The sequence below is a fragment of the Ammodytes marinus genome (genome assembly GCF_949987685.1).
Source record: "Ammodytes marinus genome assembly, chromosome: 13".
Lineage (NCBI taxonomy): Eukaryota > Metazoa > Chordata > Actinopteri > Uranoscopiformes > Ammodytidae > Ammodytes > Ammodytes marinus.
The window spans coordinates 20,049,631-20,062,301 of record NC_137217.1 but is presented as its reverse complement, the minus strand read 5'-3'; the positions used below and the strand labels follow the sequence as shown (position 1 = coordinate 20,062,301).

At 39.2% G+C, this 12,671-nt stretch overlaps 2 protein-coding genes across 3 annotated transcripts in view; one reads left to right on the top strand and one right to left on the bottom strand.

Annotated features, from left to right (window-relative positions):
• The first annotated feature begins 6,325 nt into the window (after positions 1–6,325).
• On the top strand, positions 6,326–9,076 carry LOC307259081 (protein S100-B-like). Of its 2 annotated transcripts, XM_080038815.1 has the most exons (4): positions 6,326–6,428; positions 8,161–8,238; positions 8,574–8,716; positions 8,837–9,076. In XM_080038815.1, the coding sequence occupies exons 3-4, from the start codon at positions 8,585–8,587 to the stop codon at positions 8,999–9,001; spliced, it is 297 nt and encodes a 98-aa protein (XP_079894941.1). In that variant the 5' UTR covers positions 6,326–6,428; positions 8,161–8,238; positions 8,574–8,584; the 3' UTR covers positions 9,002–9,076. The 2 variants fall into 2 exon arrangements, with proteins under 2 accessions (XP_079894941.1, XP_079894942.1); XM_080038816.1 differs by lacking the exon at positions 6,326–6,428 and having other exon boundaries at positions 8,144–8,238.
• A 3,083-nt stretch (positions 9,077–12,159) lies between these two features.
• Positions 12,160–12,671, bottom strand: part of LOC307259188 (protein S100-A6-like) — a 2,024-nt gene continuing 1,512 nt past the window's right edge. The window contains exon 3 of the mRNA XM_080038943.1: positions 12,160–12,590. Within this exon, the coding sequence (XP_079895069.1) occupies positions 12,393–12,590 (198 nt within the window). The 3' untranslated portion in view covers positions 12,160–12,392. The remainder of the gene's footprint in view (positions 12,591–12,671) is intronic.

Sequence of the window (12,671 nt, the reverse complement as noted above, 5' to 3'; positions counted from 1 at the left end):
AGTTATGTCTCCAACTCAAATATGTACATATATTTCAGGATGTTGTGCATCCCTGGCAATAAAAACTTTGGATCTGGAATAAACTGTTTAAGAAATATAGCTTTCGGAAAAAAAGTTGTCTTGTCGCACAAATCACCCCACGACAAAGTCACCATCATCATCTTTCTGGCCATCTGAACTCTCATCAGTGGTGTCGTTAAGTGGAATTGAGATGTCACTCTCTTCTGAGCTACTGTAGACAATCACTTTCTTTTGGTGACCAGCGTATACAGCCATGCCACTGGCACAACTCTCAGAAATGTACTTTGCACTAGTTGCTCCGTGCTTGTGGAACCAACTGCCACCTGACAAATGTGATTCCCCCTACATTTCTGCCTTTAAATCAAGGCTCAAAACCCATATGTACACCCTGGTGTTTCCTCCCCATTAACCTCTGCACTACTTACTTACCTCTGCACTACTATCTGTGTTTATGTGGATGTATGGGCTTTACGTCTTTTATTTTGGTTATTGTTATTTTACCTTCATTGTTTACCTACTGAATGCACTATGTACAGCACTTTGGACAGTGCAAACTGTCATAAATGTGCTTTTATAAATACATTTTACTTACTTACTTACTTATAACTCACCCAGGCCCTTGCGCACAAATCACCCCATCCCCAGAATTTTGGATAATAGGCATGATGCAGCAATTTAGGGTTGACATTGTGCTAATTATATAGACTCAAAGTGTAGCATACCAAAGCACTAAAACATGTGTCAAATGTTTTCAAACGTGTCTATAATTGTTCAGACACAATAATCAAAAAACCTTGATCATGGAAATTTTACTTTGAAAGGCAAAACACAGTTTTTTGAGCTTAAATGTGCTTATATCTTATTCCTTGTGTCTCCCTTCTTTACAGGATGAGTCAAATGGATGGCTCTTCTTAAATATGTGGTCACATTTCCAATTTCTTCCACGGTTTTCTAGAAACAATGGGTTTTGCAACTTCCAAAATGCACAAATCACCCCACCTTCCCCTATATTTTTTTATTCATGCTAGAACCTGCAGAGTATTGAGGGGTTGCAAAAAGGTTTCTGACTGAAAACCTTACCTCTTGTGTTGATTTACGCTGCACTATGGTCGAAAACCATTCACAACACAACAACTGGTTGAATGGGACTGGACTGAGCTCATGTGCTTTAGACCAGGTGCATTTTGTTTATTCAGCTTGAACTAAAGAACACATTTGTAAAGATGGTGCCATCAAACAAGTACAACAAGTTCTCTTGTGATAGTAGACCAGAGAAAGTGAGATTTGAATGTCTTTTCTCCTACGGCTACTTTTGAAAATGGAAACCCATACAATGACTAGATTTTATCCAGTTTAAAATTAAATTAATTCTCTATATAAATACCTTACACTACATTATTAAGCTGTCTGAAAGGCACCTACAATCACTGGACATTGAAAAAAAAGCTATGAAAAGGTGTGTGTTCATATGAATGAATGAATAACCCTGATCCCATTCAACTCCACAAAACATATATTTTATCCTGGAGATGGAAGAAACAACATGTACATGAATTGTTTATTAAGGTACTCTATCTGTTCTAAAATATAAATTTAACTTTACTATTTACATTTCCTGAAAAGACATTTCCAACAATTTGAGGGATTGGCTTTTTTCTTTCTTCCTCCAGTCTTTGAGCTATATAGCAAAATATGCCACACAACTACGTACGTATGTTTGTATTAAACTCACTGATGAGAAATGACAGTGATCTTACCATCTCTGACCTTTGATGCAGCCGCCCCCTCCCTCTGGAATGCCCTTCCCAACCACACCTGCAATGCCAACACTCTTTCATCCTTCAAAACAGCCGCAAAACACACCTTGTCACCTATGCTTTTAACCTTTAAATGTTTTTATTTTGTTTTGTTTTGTTTTTGTTTTGCATGATTTAGCTGCTATTGTGAAGCGTCTTTGAGCATTTGGAAAAGCGCTATATAAATCCTATGTATAATATTATTATTAATATCTCTGTAGGCAACACTCAACCCAAAATCTATATGTTAACAACACTAGCAGAAATGGGGGAACATGTTGAACTTGTTGAAGATGAAAATCTTGCAAAACTTGTTCTAATTCTATTGCTGCTTTCTCACACCAACATGATAATTACCATTCCAACATTGTTTTCTACTTCTTCTGTCTGTCTTGTCACTAGCATCACCTTTTGTCTGCTAGGGTGTTATTGGGTGTTGTGGAAACATTTCTGTTGTTTCTCTCCTCAGCAGTAGAGTAGCAGAGTATAGGCTAAGTGTGTTATTGAAGCTCTTGAGGGATCAGTGGGCAACAGAGTGCTAAATTGACTCTATATGAGAGTTTATTGATTAACACTCATGTAAACCCAAATCCACCAAATCCTTCTAACTATGTGATTTTGGGAGCTAGTTGCATGATAGTAACATGTGAAAAGAGTTAGAGATATTAATCAATCCAAATTTAAAATATTGCCATTTAAGTTCGATACACTTAACGAAAATTTGATTTAGATGAGGCAGGCTATAATCTTAAATATCACAATAAGTGGTTTGAACCCATCATAGCGCTCTGCCCGAATGTTCTATAAAAATAATGACTGCTGCCATGGAGACTATTTGATATGGCCACACCCAAACAGTCCTGCCAAACGGTCTAGCTAGTATGACAGCTGTTTTTTTAACTAAGTTTTCTAATAGGCCTATTTATGAAAATTTATTTTCAATCATATTTCAGTGATTCTTGAGAACCAGGACAAAAGGCCGTCTTCCAAATGTAACTGCTGTTATGTTTAAAACTAAAAATATTTAAAATTGTAGATGTTATTAGGGATTAAGAATAGAATGTCTGGAGCACAATTATCCCCTTAAATTTTATTTTATCATTATTACGTCAAATATATGACACTTGTTATCTTCTCACAACGTCCAAAACAGTGTGTCCACAGAAAGGGTTTCAATCTTTCTAACACCTATTAAAAATGTACTTTAATGATTAAATAGAGCTTTTTTCATCAAAAGCAACACTAAATAATCTCTCATATCAATAAAAACTGTTTTTAACACATTCATGTTTTGTAAGGATTCTAAGTGGTGGGACCACTTTACTGTAAGTAAATACCGTCAGACATTTCATTATGTAAAATGTAATAAAATCAGACGAAATAAGGGGCAGCTGTCACTTTGAAGGACCTCTTGTCAAATTCTACCTCTGCAGAGTACATTACGCGCCCCACACACATCCTGCGTCTACCTCTGTAGCGCGTCGCGTTACCTTACTGCTGCCTCTCTCGGACTTTTCTCGGACACACATGCAACGTCTCAGCAGCTGCTGCTGCAGCGCTGCTTCTAAAAGCCCTATCTTTCTACATAGGGTTTTCATAGATAATTCCCATTAAAAATGAAGTTCTTTCATGTCATCTATGATGCATATGATTTATATTGAGTCTGGACAGTAATCCGTGCGCCCCATTGTAATTTTTTTTCTTTTTTTTTGCCATATTTTCGCTTGTTGGAAGTTTTATTTTGAAGGGGACACACCAGGAAATGGTGAAACTACAGCGAAAGATGCCAGTATGAAGTCAATGCGACTCTCAGCATAGTATTTCAAAAATCACTTTACTGATTTATACGGGAGAGAGAGAGGGGGGGTGTGGTCGGGGAAGAAGAAGGCCGTAGACACAGATAGAGCAACGGAAAACTGTTGCGCTCATCATGATCTTTTTTATTTCTTCACTATATTGGATCTCTATATGTGTCATTTATCCAAAAATGAAATGCCAGAACTAATTGAAAATTAGGTTTTAAATCCATCGGATTTTGATTGCACAATTAAATCGTGAAATAAAGGGATTATTCGCATATACGACTGAGGGATGTTTTATTTTGAAATAAACACACCGGGTAAACGTGTAACTAGAGTGAATGCTGCTGGTATGACTGTCAGTAGAGTATTTCTCTATCAGTTAAAGCACAGAGACGCGAGAGAGACGCGCTGCTCTCAGAAAAAAATAGGCGAGCCTCCTGAGGTGAAGGGGAGCGTCGCTGCAGACGTGCCTCCGACGCGCCTCAGCAGTGCGTCTGAGGTTGGATGTGTGCTCGCTCTACGTTGATTTCACAGTCTGTGACCAAAAGTCAGACGCAGACGCGAGGTAGACGCGCAGTAGAGGTAGGATGTGTGTGGGGCGCGTTAGTTTTAGAATATTTTACATTCCGAATCTTGAAAGTCCTGTGTCACAACCATGATATGTCAACACCGACTTACAATTTCTGAAGAAGTTATTGACATTTTTTGATAATTTTATTTTCCTGAAGTAGTTCATACAAGCACCTAACATCAACAGAAAAACCAAATGGCTACTAGATAAATTCCATTTGTTATGTTTAAGAAACGTTAAATATGTCAACAGTTGACGGTGGTGATTGGCCAATGACGGTGGTGATTGGCCAATGACGGTAAAAAAAAAAGCTGGGAGGTTGTGTCAAAGCTTAGCTCAGTAGCTTAGTATATATTGGATACTACATGTAATTCAATTTGCCGAAACATAGGGTTTGTATTTTTTCAACATTGCACCCTGTTTTGTCCCACTTCTCAAGAATCACTGATTTTTGTAAAAGCTTATTGAGACACTCAACCCAACAAGTTTGTTTTACTTAGTGGGCTACCTTTCCTTTGGTCAATCAATATTCTTACTGGGGTGAGCAGATATGCTTCAGACCAGGTGCATTCTGTTTATTCAGCTTGAACTAGCTGGCATTCATAAGCATATGGTTTCAAACAGATGCTAATTGGCAAGGACAGGTGTTTATATACAAATACATGGGAATAGAGATAGAAAGCAGACACAACTGCAAATGAAATGATTGCCATAGTTTTCATTTATTTTCTTCATCAGTCAGTATTGAATGAACACATATTGGTGGTAATTCTTCAAGTAATCTTCTCTCTACTCATTCACTGTCCTCTTCACAGGGGGCTTTGCCCTTGCCTGTCTTCTTGTGGTAGTGGCATTTGGCCATCATACACACACACTTAGAAAACTTATTGAAGTTGACCTGTCCATCTTTCCCCATCTTCCGCATGGCCTTGGGACCACCCTCTTCCATTTTAGCCTGGGGAAGAGATCATAACAGTTAAGGAATAGGACGCAGGGTAAAAGGGGAATGTCTTTTATAGATGTAACAGTGTCATGTACAGTGAGTGTATTGAGCTTCTTACTTTAATCTCGGGGTTTTCAATTTCTTTATCAAACAGCTTCTTCATCTCGTCCTTGCTCAACTTGCCATCGCCATCAGAATACTCCACGAAGATATCCACAATGTTCTGAATGGCCTGTTCTAGACGAGCCATCACTGCTGTAGCTGGAAAACAAGATGGAGATTGGTTGGTTTTTGCAGAACCCTTATTTTAAAGTCTTAGAAAACCTCTCGATATCTGCATATTAGATACATATGCTGTTTGATGGAAGTTTACCGGTCAGAATTAACAATGGTAGAAGTCACAAGTTTTTTTATTTATTTCTTCTCTCTTTAAACTCAGGATGACATACGCTCAGTGCTATTTGTGTTAACAGTTAAAGCTATGAGAAATGTAAGGACAGGCTCCATTGTTTTGGACCAATAAGGAGGCTGCCAGTTTACAGACACTATTCAATCCCTCCATATATTCCTTGCAGCTCCTCAGTGAAAATAAAGATTTATCTCCCTGGATTATCTACCCTACCTATGCACACAACTCTTGGCGGTTCAATGCGTTCACATGCCTGGACATGTAGTCAAGGTCAACAAATGCAAAACATTTCTCAATAGACAACACAAACATAACACTACAGTATATTCTGAGTAATGACAAACCAACAGGACTCACCTATAGAGTTTACGTTCACCAGGTAAAGAGAGCTCACGTCTGTGAGTTACCAGCTTGGTCCCAGATGAGACTGATGTCAGACTGAAGGGAGAAGTCTCCATTTTATATTAGCAGACAAACAATGTGTGACACGTTCAAAAACATACATGAACAAAGGGACACGTGCAGTGATTTCATGTACCAGACATCTGGCCCACTCCCATCAAAACCAGCTCCACCGGTCCTATGGCACCATTCTGTACAGCTAAAGGAATTTATCATCGCTCAAAATATAATTGCGTGTTTGTGTCGTCTATTGAAGACATTTTTTGCACTTTGACTTAATGTGCATGCATTGTTCTGTGACGTTTTGTGTTTATAGGTTTGGATGAGATAATCCAGGGAGATAAATCCTTCTTTTCATTGAGGAGCTTCAAGGTTGGGCTATGTTGGAGAGACTAGTGGCACTAAATAACAAGCTACACAGCGACTTGATTTAATCCCAGTCCAAAATGTTGGATAGAAGTCATAGCCGTGTCTGTGCTTTTGTGTAAGTATCATCTGAATAATAATAGTATGTGTGTGAGAGTTGCTGCTATCACTAGTTTTGCATTTATCTTTATTTGCATCCATTTATGCACATCAGTTTATCATGTGCAGGACTGGATCCTACCCCAGCTCACATCGGACAAGAAGAAAAAGTATGCCCTGAACAGGTTTACTTTCTTTGTGTAGATGAGTTTTTATGAAACTGCCAGAGACAGGTAGGCTACTGCAAATATTTCTGTGTAAATACACTATAAATGAATAGGTGTTCAGCCAAATCAGTGACTGTCGAAAGCAAAGCTATAACAAAAGCGTAAGAATAAATTAATCCTATGCCTATTCTACTCCACAAGTAGAATCCATTACACACAAGTAAATGAAGAGAATGCAGGTTTAAATATAGTATGGCTAACTTAACTCTGCTTCCTGTATTTGCCCTAGCATGTAATGGAGATGTGACACATACTGTAACTTAAATTTATGTTGATGATCCCCTCAAACTCCTGGTAAGAATCTGCACAACATTTATTTTAGGAGTATTTGGCAACGCTGCTCAGTTGGACCGTGGTATTACAAGGTTGAGAATTTCTCAGAGATCAAATACAGATTCAGTTTTTCTCAGTCGAGCGATTCTTCCTCACCACAAAAGGGATCACCTGATCATCACTTCTTCATTGCCTCAAACATAAGGCTTAAGGCATAAGTAATTTTTCCAAATGTGGCAAAAAGGCTGCATATTCAAATGATACTTACACTAACACATGTAGTGTGACTTATACCCAACATTTTGGAACCAAATCAACTGGCTGTGTAGCTTTTCATTAATTACATATCTTACTCCACAGTAGGCCCAACCTTACATCTCCCCAATGAAAAGAAGGGTTTATCTCCTCAGATTATCTATCTACTGTTAGACACAACACGTCACGGATCAATGCAAAACATTTCATCAATAGACTATTGAAACTAGCCTGGAAATCCTGACCCTGATATCTTGAACGATAGAGGGTCTGGCGACGATCAATAGTAATTTCCAACTCTAGGGGCGGCTCCTACTCGTGCATTTCAAATGCCACTGCACGCAGTTGGATAGCACTACAACCAATCAGAGCGATGCACAAGTGACGTAAGCCCCGTTCGTTTAGCGAACAGCTGTTAAACTGTTCAATTAAACGTTTGCCGTTGTCGGTCGGCAAAACAGAACATTCCACTTACTTGCTAGTGAAAGCTATGAGTCCCGTCTTCCAATTCGTTAAGGGTCGAGGCCAAAGCAGTCTCAAACTCACACAACATATCCGCAGCCATCTTTGATGTTTACTATCACAGCTTCGACGTCGCATGCACGTCACTGTCGTCATCCGGTTACGTCCTCCCCAGAGCACCATATAAAGGGCTCTGGCGCGCCCATATTAGATAGAACCAATTGAAACGTTATACCAGATTTCTGGTAGTCTTGATAAGCTTCAACGGAGCGTCTCCAGACCAACACGCGCAGCAAATTTAATTTGCCTGCGCCTAGTGGCAGGTCTGGGAATGCCAGGCTATATTGAAACATGAAACTATATTAATCCTTTTAGTCGTACAGACTGGCACAAAAGGACCCGTGGAGCTGGTTTGATGGGAGTGGGCCAGATGTACAGTACATGAATCACTGCACGTGTCTCTTTCTACATATGTATTTGCATGTGTCACACATTGTTTGTCTGCTAATATAAAAAGGAGACTTTTCCCTTCAGTCTGACATCAGTTTAATCTGGGACCAAGCTTGTGACACGGACGTGATCTCTCTTTACCTGTTGAACGTGAACTCTAAGGTGAGTTCTGTTGGAGAAGAAATTAATATTGTCAGCCTGGCAGCCTCTAAAACCTGATAGCATGTCCTTACCTTTTCTTAAAACTCTAACTGTTAACAGAATTAGCACTGAGCGTATGTCATCCTGCTTTAAAGTATTGAGTTTGAACATCTGACTTCTTTTTTTTTTTACTTTACCTCTCTGAATACCTAAACCTGTGAGAAGGAACAAACAAACACAAATTTGAAACTTTTACCATTGTTAGTTCTGACCGTTTTACTTTTGTCAAACAGCATACAGTATGTATCTAATTTGCAGATATCGAGAGGTTTTCCTATCTCCATCTTGTTTTCCAGCTACAGCAGTGATGGCTCGTCTAGAACAGGCCATTCAGAACATTGTGGATATCTTCGTGGAGTATTCTGACGGCGATGGCAAGTTGAGCAAGGACGAGATGAAGAAGCTGTTTGATAAAGAAATTGAAAACCCCGAGATTAAAGTAAGAAGCTCAACACACTCACTGTACATGACACAGTTACATCTAAGACATTCCCCTGTTAGCCTGCGTCCTATTCACCTTTCAGATGCGCTTCATGACCTTAAATTATCTGTTCCCCAGGCTAAAATTGAAGAAGGTGGTGCCAAGGCCATGCGGAAGATGAGTGGGTTTGACGGACAGGTCAACTTCAAAGAGTTTTCTAGGTGTGTGTGTATGATGGCCAAATGCCACTACCACAAGAAAACAGGCAAGGGCAAAGCCCCCTGTGAAGACGACAGTGAATGAGTAGAGAGAAGATTGAGTTTGAAACACTTGAAGAATTACCACCAATATGTGATTAAAATAAAAAAAACTATGAAATTCAATTTGAATTGTGCTTCCTTGTCGTTTTGTTGCAATCATTGCATTTGCAGTTGTGTTTGATTTCCCTCTCTATCCATCTATTTGTATATAACCACCTGTTTGTGCCCATTCGCATCTGTTTGAAACCATACGTTTATGAATGGCAGCCAGTTCAAGCTGAGTAAACAGAGTACACCTGGTCTGAGGCATATGTGCTCACCCCAGACCGAATATTGATTGACCTTCAAAAGTTTCAATAACACACTTACTCTGCTGAGGAGAAAAACTCCACAAAACTTTACTGATGTCAAAAAAATTACCTTAATAGTTCAAGTGGATTTGAATCCACAAAGTGTAAACCCACTCACCCCAGCAGACATAAGGTGCTGCTATACAGGCTTTAAGATTTTTTTTTAAATGACAATGACAGGGATTATTCTCTTTGTGTGAGAAGGGAGTGGTACAAATAGAACAGGTTGTGCAGGTTTATATGGAGAGTTTATTTTAGGACAGCTATTATGCCTTAGGTGTCAATGGGATTTGTCTTGTTAAAGCCACTACGAGTAACATGGCACGTTGGCGTCCCCTTTGTCGCAAAGCTGTTTTCTAGCTCGTGCCAGGCGTGCAAGTGTGAACTGAGAAGGGCGCAATATAGTGCATGTCCAGGTGTTGAAAGTGTGAGGACTCTTTTCGGCTCCGTGAGAGTGGTTTTGACACTGCATCAACTAATGCCAGTCAGTGCTACACACACCTGATTGCAATGAGTTGATGCAGCAGTGTCACCTAACTACTCTCTCTCACGGAGCTAAAAGATTACGTGTCCTCACAGAAAGCGAATGAACGAGAGACGGCAGTTAGTATGGATCACGATGAGGTAATGTGTTTGTGTTGTTGATGTAAATAATGACTATTTCAGATAATGGTTATCTGATGATGGTGAAGCAAAGCAAACTTTGTGTTAGTAGCCTACCAACCGCTCATTCATTTAGGAGTAAACACTGCAGTCTAGTTTCGCTCTCGTGAAATTGTATACACGTTGCTTGGCAACGCCCTCGTCCCGGCCGTAGCCTATATCACTCTCCCTTTTAGCTTTTCTTCATTGCATTCTCTTTTTTTTATTTGATGGTTCAGCCCCGTTATCAGTCATTATGACGACAAAGGCTCAAACAAGGCTCCCGCTCCCCTTCCCTCACCTGGAGGATAGGCTTCTCAAATCGCGTTGCTGCGCCACACTGAAATCTGCAACCAATACGGATATGTGACCATAGAGCCTGCACGAGCGAACCGAAAATCGGACTGGGTGTGCGACCAGACCAAAAGCAGTAATAAAAACTATATAAAAACGTCTTTCTTTGCACTGATGGTCTCGTTTGCTGTTAAAGGTAATTTATGATTATCAGAGGAAACATGAGGCTGTTTAAAAGATATTTAAATGTTACTCGTAGCTGCTTTAAATGATACTGAATTTGTTCCAAGACTGAAAACAAGGAATACACTTGTGTCTATCTCATATTGTTTAGTCTATGCCTATGTGCTGAAAACAAAAAAAACAAAAAAAAAACAGGGTGTGACCGAATCATGTGTTGAGGCGTCCAACTGAGAAAAAGTTGGGACCAGCAGTGCAGCTAGTGGGAATGTAAGTCTGGAGCCCTAATAAAATAAAAACTATGATAGGAAAGTCAAAATATTTACTTTTTATCTCACAATGGTGACTTCACAGATTGTTATTTTTTTGTTTCTTTTTTTTAAAATCTCAAATGTTCAATTTTTATACTTTTGACATTTTCTGTTTTTCACTTTTTTCTTTCGTTCACTCTTGGAAAAGGGCTTCCATAAAGTTCATCAAAAGGCTTGAGTTTTGCAAGAGAATATTCTTTTCTGAAACATAGTTCACTCTGTATTTTAGGCATAATGTATTGCATTGCTTTCTCAGCCTCAAAATATATCAAAGGTGATACAAGTTCATGTGAACCCACTAAACGTCAAGTACAGTTAAATCTAACTATGAGCACACAAGAGAGAACATGTCACGCTGGTAAAGCCAACATTGTGCTGGAAGATCCTCACCTGGCTCTCACGTGATTTTGGTTCACTTGCTCCACCTGGCAGGCAGCTTGGAGAATGCAGTCATACGGTGACATTGCTGTCAGTCAAGTCAACATAGCAACCACACAAGAAATGGGTGTGACTCTCAGGAAATATCAAAGGCACACATTGGAAGCCTTTCTCCTAAGTATTGAAATATAAAACAAATTATAAATATATATATATATATATATATATTTTATCCGTACATCTTTAAGTTTGCTTAATACAGTAACTCTTATCCTATCCTACTACCAACCTCAAAGTAGCAACTTAAGCCTTCCAGGGAGGGGAGGAGCATGGCAAAGAAGGAACAGCTAAGACTGAATAGTAGTGAGTTAACACTTTGCAGACAAGAGTGGCCGTAACACACCTCAGAACAATTCTATGGAAGATTACATTGATTAATGTATAGAGAACTACTGTATCTTCTCTGTGTTCATTGTATCTTTACTGTCTGCACCAACAAGTAAACTTACTTGTCAATTAACCCAATTCTGATTCTGAAATAGAAGTCATGTGTTTAGCATGTAACAAATAATAACAACAATTCCACACAAATTGAGGGGTTGAAATTATCACTTTGTTTAGAAAGAGAGATATTTTTTTCAGACAAGGATACAGTTTAAAATTCATACCTTTCTTGATCCTTGCTAAATTTGCACATTTGCGCAGAAATTTTATTAGACACAAATAGATCCAAACAGAGATGGAAACCAAAGAGACATGGGTATTTTCTACAATGTTCATGACATGAAAAAGATTGGATATAAGTCAAAACCTTAACCTGTGGGGGATTTCGGTCGATAGTATCGTACAGAATAGACCAGATGTTTCCATTGAGGAAGCACTGACAGTGATGTGTGCACTGGAGAACAAAGAAAGTGATGAGTTTCGTGAACGTACCACGTTTCTCAATTTCCTTCCAAGGCAATGACACCCGATAACTCAGCAACCGTATACTTGCATGGATTGCCATACGCAGATGAGGAAGACCACAAGAAATCAAGTTTCATAGTTTTGAATGATTTATTTTCAGGAAGTTTTTGAACAGACAGTTACTTGAGACTAGGTTTTACAGAGTTAGGAAAACTCAAAAAAAACAGGCTTGAATGTCATGCTGGATGTTCAAACTTTCTAGGACCGGCAGTGTCATTATCTAAAATACATGCTGATAAGTCGTATAAAATCTATTTTTTTTAATGGGTCCCAGTGCATACACATTTGAAGGTGTTTCAGTTGATCTTCTTCAGTCTGACTGTTCCTCTGCCTGTTCTTTGCTTTTGCCTTTGCTTCTCTTGCCACCCTTGTTTTTCTTCTGCAGTTGGTAGTAGCACCTGGCCAGGACAGACACACACTGACAGAACTCTCGGAAGTTGACTTCGCCATCGTGGTTCTTATCCAGCATTTCCATGGCGTCCCCAATGTCCCCCGCATTGATTTTACCCTGGAGAATTAATTCTTGCAGTTAAATTACAGCATGAGATTGACTTTAGCACAACTGAATGCGTAAGAAGCAGCATTATAT